General features: G+C 37.0%; 1 protein-coding gene across 3 annotated transcripts in view; it reads right to left on the bottom strand.

The window, feature by feature from the left end:
• Positions 1 to 407: 407 nt before the first annotated feature.
• The window catches only part of GCC2 (GRIP and coiled-coil domain containing 2), a 52,988-nt gene continuing 39,601 nt past the window's right edge, over positions 408 to 13,794 (bottom strand). For 2 of the 3 annotated variants that reach the window (XM_077768546.1, XM_077768547.1), the window contains 5 exons: positions 12,675 to 12,892; positions 11,104 to 11,298; positions 9,945 to 10,084; positions 8,264 to 8,465; positions 408 to 2,306 (listed from right to left, as the gene is read on the bottom strand). In XM_077768546.1, the coding sequence (XP_077624672.1) occupies positions 2,236 to 2,306; positions 8,264 to 8,465; positions 9,945 to 10,084; positions 11,104 to 11,298; positions 12,675 to 12,892 (826 nt within the window). In that variant the 3' untranslated portion in view covers positions 408 to 2,235. The remainder of the gene's footprint in view (positions 2,307 to 8,263; positions 8,466 to 9,944; positions 10,085 to 11,103; positions 11,299 to 12,674; positions 12,893 to 13,794) is intronic. The other variant, XM_077768548.1, reaches the window with a different exon arrangement.

The following is a 13,794-nucleotide window of genomic DNA, read 5'->3' as shown; positions in this document are numbered from 1 at the left end:
ACCACACTGTCTTGATGACGACAGCTTTGTAGTAGAGGCTAAAGTCTCGGACGGTGATGCTTCCCGTTTTGGTATATAATTCTTGATCTTACACAGCTTGGAGCATAATCAAATCTCACTGTATACAAGAGGTACTTATATCACAGAGGAGGCTGGAACTTGAGAGGTGCCCAAAGTGAGGCTAAATGTGGTTCCTGGATCCAGTTGGAAGGTAGATGTCAGATATGGAAGACATCATGGGCTACACTTTACATACCAAAATGTCAGTTCTCTCAAGCACATGACATTCTAGGTCCCAAGTGTCTAAAGAAAGCAGTGAAGAAATCTGCAATGCCAATTCATAAACTAACTCAAAACCCTAAAGAGATAGTGTCTAACAGAAAAAGAGTAGGCATAAAAATATAATATACAGTTAAATATATTTAATAGAAATATTAAAATAATCATTACATTTCCCCTCATTGCTGAAGCCATGAAAGAATATCACTTTTATAATCAAAGTAATAATTTTTTTATCATGCAAAAAGGTATTTTTGTTATTACATTCATAAGTAGAGACTGTATTTGAAAACGGGTTTATATAGATTTCAAAAAGGCCTAGACTTAAAGTGAAATTTATTTAAATACTATTATAGTTACATAGTATGCTGCTGGCATCCACATCTTCACAGTTTATAAAGTAAAACAACTAAACTTTTAAAGTCAGCTTTGAAATGCATGCATTTTCATGAATACATTCACTAGTTAGGTCTGTTTTTCTAAAATAGGAGGAAAGGCAGAAATAGATATTTTTTAAAGAACAAACTCAACATGTCAGCAGCAAATTTCAGTTAAATTAAATTGGAAACAAATGTTCTAAGTAACCAAAATACAAAATCAGTTTAACAGCTGAGACTGAAAATTAGGGTATAAATTGGAAGGCTTAAGAGAACTTTACAGAGCATACTGTTTGCTGAGTTTTTCCATCAGATAAATATTAAAATAGAACTGTCAAATTTATGATTTAGGAATACAATTTTCATCTAGTCAATAAAATTTACTCAGAGGCCATCAAAGGCAGGTACTGCCACCATCTCGAGTTATTCACAAGACCTGTGGAACCATGACACTGGCCTCTAAGGGTGGCTTCCTGAAGCTCCTTGCAATATGGCATGTCTGCTGGGCCACGGGAAGCACCAGTCTCATATTAAATACAATGCTGAATGACAACGTGCTGATAAGTTTTTATTAGGGGAGATGGAAAGAATTCTCAAAACAGATTCATGGTTTAAAAGTAGACAAATCCTCTTAAGAGCCTGGAGAGACATCATGAAATTACCCCGAGGTAATGAGCTTGGTCCCCTACGTTCATGTTCCGTGCCACACCAGCCAATGGTAGAGCTTCTAACAACATAATGAGTTTTGAGATAATATACTTTAGAGAAAAAAAGGACAGTTCATTTTAAAGTAATTAAACTGTATTTTAGTTTCATTATTAACAGCACATATTTGCTTTATAATCCCTTAATAAACATGTCAACTTTAGCAATAAAGTATTTTCCTTCATATTCTAATTAACAAATTTTCTTTAACAATTTATAATAATAATCCATCTGCAAGTCTGATCTTGCAATAAACAGTCTTCTAACATTATTTTAATTTTTTTTAAATTTATTTCTAAGAGAGAGAGAGAGACAGCGTGAGCAGGGGAGGGTCAGAGAGAGAGGGAGACACAGAATATGAAACAGGCTCCAAGCTCTGAGCTTGCAGTCAGCACAGAGCCCGACGCAGGGCCGGAACCCACGAACCACGAGATCATGACCTAAGCGAAAGTCGGACGCTTAACCGACTAAGCCACCCAGGCGCCCCTAACATTATTTTAGAAACCTAAATTCCAGTTGGTAATGTACCAAAATTTAACTTCAAAATTCACAGTACTTCCCAGAAACAGGTGGGTCCTGAGGTTTCACAGAAGGGAGTGACTTCGTTCTTGGTATTTTCATCTGGCAGCACATGTGGGAGGTCACAGGGTCAAAGGGCTGTGGACTGGTATCAACACTTCAGGCTGCTGTACTTACTTCATGTTTTTACTTCAAGCAGAGACTTTTTAAATACATCTGACATAGGTATGTATAAATATATGTAGATGTGAATATATACACACACACTATTGGACAAAAGAATGACAGCAATATATGTGAACCTTTTTTGCCAAATGGATTCTATTTGGTAAATAAATAATGTTTTCCCATCAGTCTATCGAAGTCCAGACCAACTATGCAGATAGGATGCCCATCCGGAGGAACGGGAAGCATTTTCTTCCTCACCTTTGGAAAGTTAAAAAAGAAAAAACGGGTATTAACCTTTTCATACCATACTTTGATGTTATGAATCTGTCCTTGAACTTTCAGTATTTGTCTTTCTCCGTTAGACAATTCCAAGATAAAGTCCCCAATACAACTAAGTATTATTGCCAATAAGGGAAATTTTTACATTCTTTTAAAACAGAAGCCTTAAATAACTTAGAATCTAAACCTAAAAGTGTTGTGGTAAACCTCAAAATGAAACCAAGATAAACAAAAAACGATTGTTTTTAATCATTTTAAAATCAAATACATTGACGTAGAATTTACTCCTGGTAAAATTCATCCTTTTTAGGTATAACACCACCATCTCTACCTTTCTGGCTTTTCTAGAAAGTCATATAAATTTAATCACATTGTATATCTCTGGAGTTTGGTTCCTTTCAGTTAGCAGGATGCATTGAGAATTGTCTGTGTTCCATGTATATCGGTAGTTCATTCCCTTTTACCACTGAGTAGGATTCCACTGGTGGCTCTATCAGATTAGTTTCCTTTATTCATTTGACAGTGAAGGATATCTGAACTGTTTCTAGTTTTATCCAATTTAAAATAAAGCTGCTAAAAACATTTGTGCATGGGTTTTTTATTTCAACATTTACTGAGAAGTGATCTGCATACCATAAGATTCACCCTTTTAAAGTGTATCATTCAGTGGTTAGGTTTGTATAGCCTTTTGTGTGAACAAAGGCTTTAATTTTTCTTGTATATATACTTCTGAGTGTGACTATTATTGTATAATAATAATAATGTTTAACTTTATTTTAAAAATGCCGAACTTTTCCCCAGGCAGTTAAATCATTTTGTATTGAGTGTTCCAGTTTCCTCTTATCTTTTTTACGTTCAACACAAACAAATTCTGTCTTAAAATTCAGAAATATTCTGGGGTTCCAAGAAAATTTCAGACAAGGCCTCCTTTACTGTTTTCTTCTTACTATTATGCTTGTATATTAATATATATGATTTGAAAGTTTTACAACCTTAAAAAAAAAAGTGAACACTTCTTATTACATGTCCTTTCCCACCTCCCCACTTCTCCCCCAAAGTGACAACTATTAAATTCAGTATGCTCCCTCCCAGATGCCTTCTGTGTTTTCAAGCATATATATGTATCACAAGTAGATCTCATGCAGAGAGGCATTTCCAAAATTTTAAATAGAGAAACTTTATTTTGTTTTATTATTATTTAACCAATTTTTATAAAAATGTTTATTTTTGAGCGAGACAGACAGACAGAATGAGAAGTAGGAGAGGAGCAGAGAAAGAGGGAGAGACAGAGTCCCAAGCAGGCTCCATGTCATTAATTAGCACAGACCCCGACAATGGGGTCCAAATCCCTGAACTGTGAGATCATGACCTGATCTGTGTCTCAGATCTCGCAGGACTCTGTCCCGTGCAGACAATGTTCCTGGGAGCTGTTCTTCTCTGGTGAATAAGGACCACAGAAAGGCTGAGATAGGGTGCATTTGCTCCTGCACTGAGTAACTGCTCTCTTCTGATAAGGTTCTACATCCTCTTCTAACCAAATCAGGCACTTACATGAGTATGTGAGTGTTTTCCTGCCAGTCTGGAGATAATCAAAAAAGCTTCACGTCTTCACCTATTTTCCTATTGAATTGTTGGCCTTTTTCTTTTCTTTTCTTTTTTTTTCTTAATCAAGGTAAAATTGGTATATAATCTATTAGTTTTAGGTCTTTTTCCTCTTTACTTACTTCTATAGAGTATTAGACTTTGGTAATGCCTACACTAAGGAACAATATACAGTTCCGCAAATTATAACCTAGTTGGGGAGTAAAGATGTAGAGAAACAACCTTTGCTCTTACTTGAGCAGTTAAGTTGAGATTCCAGTCTTGCAAAGAGAAGCACGATATGACCAACAACCCTGCTTAACTCAAGTTGTGGCTCACGAAGAAATGAAATCCGCAACCTGTGAATTGGGATCCAACATCCAGGAAGATGGGGAGTTAACATTTGCACTGCATACAGAGCAACAACCTATGCTAACTGAGCAGTATCTTATTCACATAACTTGTTTGGAGGCTAATACAGCACTTTGTGTTATTCTGCCTTATGTAGAGATGTGACAGGCAGCTTTGAGCAGCTCATGACACTTGCCTGAGGGGCAAATTGGGTCCTTAATGGGTGTTTATTATAAGGAGTTGGACATCACTTGTCAGAGTTACTTTATCCCCTAAGCTAATGTTTCTCAAATATTTGTGACCCAGACTCACAGAAAGGCAAACATTTTATATCAGGAACTGATACAGTCAGACAGATACCAGCATCCATACCTATAACCAGAGAACTTCAAGAAACAATTCTTACCCTAACCTGAATTACAGATTCAATGTATTCTGATGTTTGTCTCATTCCCTCAATTAAAAAAATGTTCTAGATGTGATTCACCAAATTAATTTCAATATCCATTAGTGATTAACAACCTGAATGAAAAATACTGGTATAATCTCTACAAAAAATCAGAGATTATAAACCCTGCTTCAAAGGAGATGAAGGAGGCAAGAGGTACTGTGTTCTTTGCTCTTATAGTCCCATTCCTTTCACTGCCAGGAAGAGCAACCCTCAGATCCTCTCTTCTGGCACCCTAGACGTGTATAATGTAGTCTACTGCCTTCCAAGTCTTGGTAAATGTCCTTGGTCTGGCTGGTGGGACCTAAGACCCTTATCTGTAGCATGGTGACAAGTTTCCTGTGCATGGCATTTCTTCGTGCATCTCAGACCTTCCACTTATGTTTTTCTTATACATGAAGTACACAGTTGAGCATTGCCAATGGAAGTGATTTCTTGAAGCTTCTATCAGAAAAGATCTTGAGAAATATTTTTCCAAGATTTACAGTTATTTTTTTGTTAATGTTTATTTTTGAGAAAGAGAGCATGCGTGAATAGGAGCAGGGGAGGGGCAGAGAGAGAGAAGTGAACAGATGGGAAGGTGGCTCTGTGCTGACAGTAGAGAGCCTGATGTGGGGCTCGAACTCACAAACCACAAAATCATGATCTGAGCTGAAGTAGGATGCTTAACTGACTGAGCCACCCAGGTGCCCCACAATGTTCACATTTATTTCTTATAGCAGACTAAAGACAGTACTCCACCAATGCTGCTGCAAGGTCCACTGTGAGTCTATCACTCCTTTAAAAGGTAAAGAGGCAATGGGTCTTCTTTTGAGACTCTGTCCTTTTTGGGGGCATTTTTACTTTTATGTGAAGAGGCACACCTCCTTTCATTTATCCTACTTGAAATTGTATTGAGACTTTTCAACTGTGTGGATGGAGGTCCTTCACTGGCTCTGAAAAATTTTCAGCCACTCTCTTCCACACCATCTCTACCTCATCAATACCGTCTCTACCTCATTCTTTCCTCTTCTCTTTTTCTAGAACTTCAATTACTAAATATATGCTAAATGTCTTCATTCTATCTTTTATGTATATTACCCACTCTCCTAATTTTTTCTCCCATTGTTTCTCCCTGCTGAATTCTGAGTGATTCCTTCTGACCTATCTTTCAGTTTAATAATTCTCATTTAAGCCATATCTCTATCCGCTGCCAGACCATAGCTGCTTTTAATTCAATTTTTATAAGTTTTCCTTTGTTTGCTCACATAGATAAGAGGTAAGAAGTAAATAATCTTTATAAGGTATAGTAGTTTAGGGGATTTTCCCAATATGTTTATAGGACTTAGCAAAATACCTGTATTAGACTTCTGAGTTTCTAATGAACTTCTTATATACACCTTGTGGGATGACCAATAACATCTGTGTTACCAGAATCCTTAAGTTAGTCTCTTTGAGATCTTTTAATCAATGGGCCCTCAACTAACAGGAGCCACTTGAGTGTAACACCTACATTACATTAAATATTCTGGGCTTTAAAAAAGACTATTAGATATACTAAGTATTTTGAGATCATTTCATTGAAGTATGTTTTTTTTTTAATGTTTTATTTATTTCTAGGAGACAGAGAGAGAGACAGCGTGAGCAGGGGAGGGTCAGAGAGAGAGGGAGTCACAGACTGAAATAGGCTCCAGGCTCTGAGCTGGCAGTCAGCACAGAGCCCGACGCGGGGCTCGAACCCACGAACTGTGAGATCATGACCTAAGCGAAAGTTGGACGCTTAACCAACTAAGCCACCCAGGTGCCCCGAAGTATGCTTTAATTTAAAAATACACATATCATTCCTAAAGTCCTGGTTAATTTTATAACAAAAAATATTTTTAGTTTTGATAGACTAAACAAAAATATATAAAAGCAAATTTATGATCAGGATAACTAATTACAAAAAATATACATGATGTATTCTTACTTGGTTCTTGTGACAAAAATACTACTGTGGCTAAAGTAACATACCCTATAATTAGCAGAACTGAGGTTACTATCATATTGAGAATCTTCCTCCCTCATCATTACTCAGATGTATTGTAAGACAACAGTTTCAAAGAAACAATGAGCTCTATGTATGAAGTATTTCTGCAAAACCAATTTCAAACAAACAAAACCCAAATCATACCAGTCCTCTACATCAGGGTTTCTCAAGGTATGGTAACCAGACCAGATGACCATGTTAAAAATGCAAACTCTCGAATCTATTGAACCAGAAACTTGGCGGGGAGGAGGGTGTCCAGCAACCTGAGTTTTAATCATTGCACTAGATGATTCTGATACCTGCTCAATTTTGAGCACCACTCTCCAGCATTACCAGTTAATCAGGATTTATAGGGGATGGAGGAACATGTTAAAGAGCACCACCATGAGGTAAACCAAGTGTGACAACTAGACATTCTGGGCTTACTGATACAATGTCTCAGAAATTACACAACATTACCTATGAGGATTTTTGTCTCCCACCCATTTGCACCTGGTCTAATTAGAGATCTAACTTCCTATTTATAGGCAATAATGGAACAAGTTAAATGCTATCTCAAAGTGCCAAACTCAGAACTGAGCTTCTGTAGGACAAATGAGCAGCTTCCTCAACTAATAATTGAGATATTACAAAAAAGAGCATGGAAATGCTACAGATAAAGACATCTGTGATAATAGGAACACAATGTGAACTGGGTGTAGACGGCAGAGGGATCCAATACACAGAAGTATTTGCGGGGGAAATCATATGATATGTGGGACTTGCTTTAGAATCAATAGCTCTGCTCTTCCCCTTGTCAAAAGAAGTCTGACCATGAGTTGAAAACTGCTAAAGATGACTGAGAACTACATGCAACATGATAATATTCTGCCTGCATGCTTGAAAAGGTCAGTAATAAAAAAAACATTTTAAACTAACAAAAATGAAACCATGATCGTTAAGATACAGTCTCAAGTCAGGTAACTACAGCAGCTGTATGTGCGTCATTTTAAAGGAGTTTATGAAATCACAGTATTAAATCTATTCGACACAAAAATCTAAGCTCCAAACATAGGACAGCTTTAAAGCTGCATGTGCTTTAAGAAATGGACTGTTGGGTTTGATATGTACCAAGTGTTGAGCCATATCATTGTTGCCTTGAGACTATGTGGGGGAGAAAAGGTAAAAGTGGACATGACATAGGAGAGAATAAACTAATACAAGTTTTTAAAAAAGTATGATATAAAATAAAACCACATTCTTTGATGGAATCAACACTAGAATTACAAGTCCAATTTTCAAAAGATCTAACTAAACACTGTATTGTATTTTGCTGCATCTTAAAATTACATGATGTACTATAATTGCCCCGAAGTGTTTCGATGTTACCTTTTCAAATCTAGCCACAGGTTACACATATGACAGAACTCACCCAACTGAATAAAATTTAAATATTTTAAGTCATTGTGCCATGAAAAAGATGGTAATCACAAACACAAAGTCTCAACCACAGGGCCATCATTTAATGTAAGTTATGAAACAGAAGTTCTAATACTTTCCTTCACCTACCTTGAGCAATTGCAGCAAGTTTTCCCTTTTCTTCAGGGCTGAGCTGCAGCATTGTATCTATAACAGGAAGGAGCCTTTCTTTCTCACTACCTGGTTTCAGGAAAATGAACTGTAGCAAGACATTCTTCAAGTACTCCAGGTTAGCTACAGACTTTTCTCTTTCCTGATTTCTTTCCAGTCTTCTTATTTCACTTTTGAGGACCTGATGTTACGTAGAGGAGTTAAAAATGGATGTTAGGAGCTTCAGGTTAAAGATGGTGTACTGAACACCTGCAATTTTCTTCCTTTCTTGCTGAAATACCCCCCAAAGATGACTAAAAACAAGAGAGTAAGAGAGAAGAAAATAAGCAGACAGAAATATCAAGAAATTCCTAACAGATGGGAAGCAGACAACATGGAAGAGACTCAGCTCAGCAGCTCACGGACTACAGGTACACAGTTACAGTGTCCACAGTGAAGTTATGTTTACATGATGGACAGCATTTCACAAAACAAAAGCCAAGTCCATGATGGAGTAAAAATTCAGGAATATAAAATGACCTAAAATCCTACCAGAAAAATGGGGCAAAGGATGATACAAAAGATGGTAGACTTAACAGTCTAAATGGAGATTTGTTGGTTGAAACAAACAAAAATAGTTATACTTCATCATTTTATGTTAGTCCAGGAAAGTTAACCAACTCTGTCCTAAAATCTATGGTCATTCAAAAAAGTGACAATAGGTCTAAGAAATCACTCAGGAATGTATATTTGTGGAACTATAACATTTGAATAGTCACTTAGGCTCACTGGGCTATTTAGCAATTTGTTAGATGTGATATTTTGAATAGATAGGAAAATGTTATTTTATACAGATGCATACTATGACATTTAGAAGTGAATGTCATAATACATACAATTTGCTACAAATAATGTAATAACTGAGCATTAAACAGTTAACTGAACAAGGACAGCTGAGGCTCTACACAGAGGGAGGATAGCCTATTTGGACAAGCATGTACAGGGCAGAAGCATGTGCTCTCCAGATACGTAAGAGCTGCAATGTTGCTCCCCATTTATCAGCTCCAATCATTTCTCTCATCAGTGATGTGAGGATTAAGTGCAATGATCTATGTAAAGCCCAGGGCCTGGCTCACAAGAACTGTGCAATAAGTAATGGGACTATTTTTGGAGAAGTGACATAGCAGTGAGCCTGGGTGCACTGTGTAATCCTCAACTGCTCCACAATCTACCTGTTACCACATGTTTCTAGTGTCCCTTTTAAATAGGAAAGATTCCTATACTTCTTTCCTATCTCCATCCACCATTGTGATAAGTAGTTTAGTGCCATAAATATCAGCTGAGAGATCTGAATGAGAAGTGTCCACAGTTTATCTTTAGAACGTAAGGGCCCATACCTATTTGAGTTTTACATAAGCATATGTGGAACAACGGCTTGTAAACCTACTCTAATCTATTTCTATATCTATTATGGTTTCTTAGAAAAAGCAGGAATTAAAGTAGTCTTTCTATAGTATATACCAAAGCAAGTAACATTTCTCAGTTTCAGGAATGTAGTATCATAAAGAATCAAGATGGATGTGATAGATAAGTCTCATCTGAGAGAGTGAGGGGGAAGGGGAGATCAAGAAAACCGACCCAGTACAGAGAATATTTTCTGGGTGGCAGTGTTTGACCTTACCTTAATTTGTTCCATAAGGATTGCATTGGTTGCTTCTGTTTCCCGAAGCAGGCCATTTAAGTGATCAGCACTTTTTGTGGTGGAACTGAGTTTTTGAACCAATTCTTCTTTGGTAAATTCAGCATGCCATAAAGGAGGCTCTGCAAGATGTTGTTCTAATAATTAATTCTCAAAATCAGAGATTATAGATGAAGATTCTAAGTAAGAAATATATCTAAGTAGAGATATTTTAATTTGCAGTATTACTCAGGTCCACTCTCTGTCACTCTTCTATTCAACATATCTCAGTTACATGATGAATGTAACAAGGCAGAATCTCTGTTGTAAAGCAAGTAATCTAATTTGATTCAAGTTCTATGAACCCCAATTCTAGAATTTGTAGACTGTTCTATCAGTTTCACCACTCACATTCGTTTATGTCCCAAGAGTTTATGTCATTTGACTTATAAACAAGGGGAGTAATAACATTTACCAATCATTTATATCACGGACGCTTATAAGAATTTTATGAGGTGGATAGGTGTCATTATGCAAATTTTATAGAGAAGGGAACAGGCTCGAAGTTGACAAGTAATTTTGGCAGATCTGATTCTACAGTCCACTGCCACTCTGTCATGATGTCTCCATCTCATCACTACTAGCCTTGCCTGGAGGGGTGACTACCGTTTCCACCTACCCTACAATCAGTGACCACAGACACAAACAGTCCTTACCCTAGATTCTGAAACTTCAGGAAGAGGATAGAGTCTCTGTGATTTATGAACATTAATGTTCATGACAGGTAAGACTAACATTTACTGAAAATTTACCATATTTAAATACATGTAGCACTACTAAGTCACCCAGAAGAATAAATGAAAGCTGTCAGTTTCTTAGAAGGGTGAGAGAATAGTTCATCTTACTTTCTAATACCACTACCGAGCTTACAGCCATCTATTTCTGGCTCAAGCTTAGGGCAGAACTAGCATTAAAAAAAAAAAAAAGAAAACAAAAAACAAACAATTACTTCATTCTATAGAAGAGTCTTCCATTTGGGGTGGAACACTGAAAGAAATTTTCCAGAGTAGCTCAAAAAAGCATGTATAACTTAAGGGTTAGGATTTATTAGATGGGACAACAGAGCTAAATAAGAAAAACATACTGAAAGAGAGAGACCTACCAAGTTTAGTTTCAGGGGAATTGAGCAGTTGCTCTAATGACTGTGTGTGAGTGCCAGAGGAAGATACAGACTCTGTGTCAGTGGTCTCCATCCCTTCTCCCTCCTCCCGGGTTATGGTGTACATGTCCGGTAGGGGAAGGTCTGTGCTTCTTCTTTCTCGAAGGTTCTTCAAAGGTTGGTGGGAAGAAGCTGGGCCTATTAAATGTGTTTTTAAAAAGTGTGAGATTGTTTGAGACCATGGATTCAGATTCATAGAGATACACAATAACATTAAAATGATTGTAGGGATGTAGGTATGATAGGGAATTTGAAGAACCAGGAGACAAGTAATTGGCGCATAAAGACTTTCTAAGCCAGTACTAAAAATTTATTAAAATAAGTTATTGAACTTTTAACCATTTAAATAATTTCAACAGAAGCTATAAATTAATTGCTACCACCTAGATAAGATACACTATCAGATAGGGTAATAGAGCTATACTGTTGCAAAATACTAGCAGAAATTCTAAAACTAGATTGTTTTTGAGGATTAGTTATTTCAGATAGCTGCATACTTTCTGACACAACACACTTGCTGAACTTTGCTAAACAGATATTCTTGTGGATCACTGTCTTACAACCTCACCTCTTCTAGTTCCTACCACTGCTCCCTCATATCTTTAGTGTTCAGCCAAAAAAAAGCCTAGGATCCAAAGCAGGGAGCTAACCTATCACACTCCCCAGGCCAAGCTTTCCTGCTTGCTGATAAGGAACACTTGCATAGTACTGTAAGATCTGTAAGGCACTGTCAAACACATTACCTTATTAATCCCAAGAAACCCAAAGGTCAAAGAAATTAAATGGCTTTGTCCAAGGCGTCATAGCAGGGTTAGGGACCAGAATTCTAACCCAGATCTATTAACTTCCAATTTCATTTATTTTCTTGTCCATGAAGTTGCCTCTTTTTCTTAAGGTTTATTTATTTTGAGAGAGAGAGAGAGAACTGGCATATGCACAAAAGCAGGGGAGGGGCAGAGAGAGAGGGAGAGAGAATTCCAAGCAGGCTCGATGCTCAATCCCATGAACCATGAGATCATAACTGAGCCGAAATCAAGAGTTAGACACTTAACTGACTGAGCCACTCAGGTACCCAATACAATTAAGTAGAAATTTTAAAGGGAAGAAGCCATATTGGTCAATCAATTCTACAAGTTCAGTGCTGCCCTAATGTTTAAGTCTGCCTAGAAGCTTAACCTCTCACTCTCATATAAGTAATCACAAAACAGATATATTTGGTGACCAACAGTGGAAAACACCAGATTCAGTGAATACTGGAATTTGGACATGTATCATGAGACTGCAGGGTATGTCTGAGTCAGAGAACAGGAAATAGTGTTACACGGAGGGTAACAAACACATGAAAGTTAGTACTGTAAGAGGTGATGGAGGTAGCTACAAGTATAATCAATAAGGGTTCAAACAGTTCAAATATCTTCTCAGTAAGCAAATCCAAAATTCATTGTGAAGAATGTATAAGTGACATAAATACGTGAGAACACGAACAACTGATGCTTTCATGCATACACACATACTTCTTGTGGTTGGCTCACTCTTAAGTTGGAAAAGCTGAGCTTCCACCTTGGAAAGTTGCTGCTGTAGAGTTTCCATTGTCTTTCTGTGCTCTTCCTGCAAATGGCGCACTTGATCGCGGAAGCTGCTGCGAAGGACCTCATTTTGGGATGTCAGTTGACTAACAGTCTGTGCATGCTCAGACTTTAGCATCATGTTCTCAGATTGTATTGAACACAACCTGAAGGGTGAGAGGAACTTACTTCATAGGAGATCTTTCAACTTGACATGCTGACTCAGCTTTTCTCAACTGGGTTCTATTTGACAATTAGCCCTGAGATATTTACCAAATGTATGAATTAACTTCTAAAAGCATCTATAATGGTACTAGTCATGCTAACCATCTGTGGACATTGGCAGCCATCTAGTTAAAATAATTTCTGTGTTCTAAAGTTCAGATGAGGAAACTTGTTTGAGTAACCATATTAATGGTTCAGATGAGGAATTTCCTTCATTATTTATCAGAAAATAGGGCTAAATCTAGAGCATAAAATAATTATACTTTAAATTAGTCCCCTTTTCAAGTTATCTTATGTGGTAATAGGATTACTGTACCTTTACTGTATTACCTTGGAAAGAGAAAAAAAAAATACTTTCTTTTGATTCAAAAATAAAGCCTTAGGGAAAGCCTTAGGGAAGGTTTTCTGAGCCATTTTTGAGCCAAGTAATGCAAAACTCTGAAGCATGCAGATTTGGTTTACTACAGTTTTTTTTTTGGCTCTTGCTGCACAGTAGAATCATCAGGTTCCTTGTTAAAAATACAGACATCTAGTTCTCATCCTAGAGCCACTGAATCAAAATGTCTGGAGGTGGTCCTAGAAATTGCCTACTTTTAGCAGTTTTCCATGCAATTTTTATGTAGTCAGCCTGATGCTAGCTGGTGCAGCTATAGTTTGGGAACCACTATGTTTAATGGGTCACTTGTAGTCTTGGATGTTTTATGTTTGGCTTTATAAAATAAATAAATAAATAAATAAATAAAAGTTTTCTTTTAATGGAAGGGAGCCACAAGTATTCTCATAAAAATTCAAACAATATAGAACCAATTACAGAAAAAGTGACAGTTTTCTTTTTTCAGGTCAT

The sequence above is a fragment of the Crocuta crocuta genome, unplaced genomic scaffold (genome assembly GCF_008692635.1).
Source record: "Crocuta crocuta isolate KB4526 unplaced genomic scaffold, BGI_CrCroc_1.0 scaffold788, whole genome shotgun sequence".
NCBI lineage: Eukaryota > Metazoa > Chordata > Mammalia > Carnivora > Hyaenidae > Crocuta > Crocuta crocuta.
The sequence above is the reverse complement of the archived record's forward strand: the minus strand, read 5'-3'. Positions and strand labels throughout refer to the sequence as shown.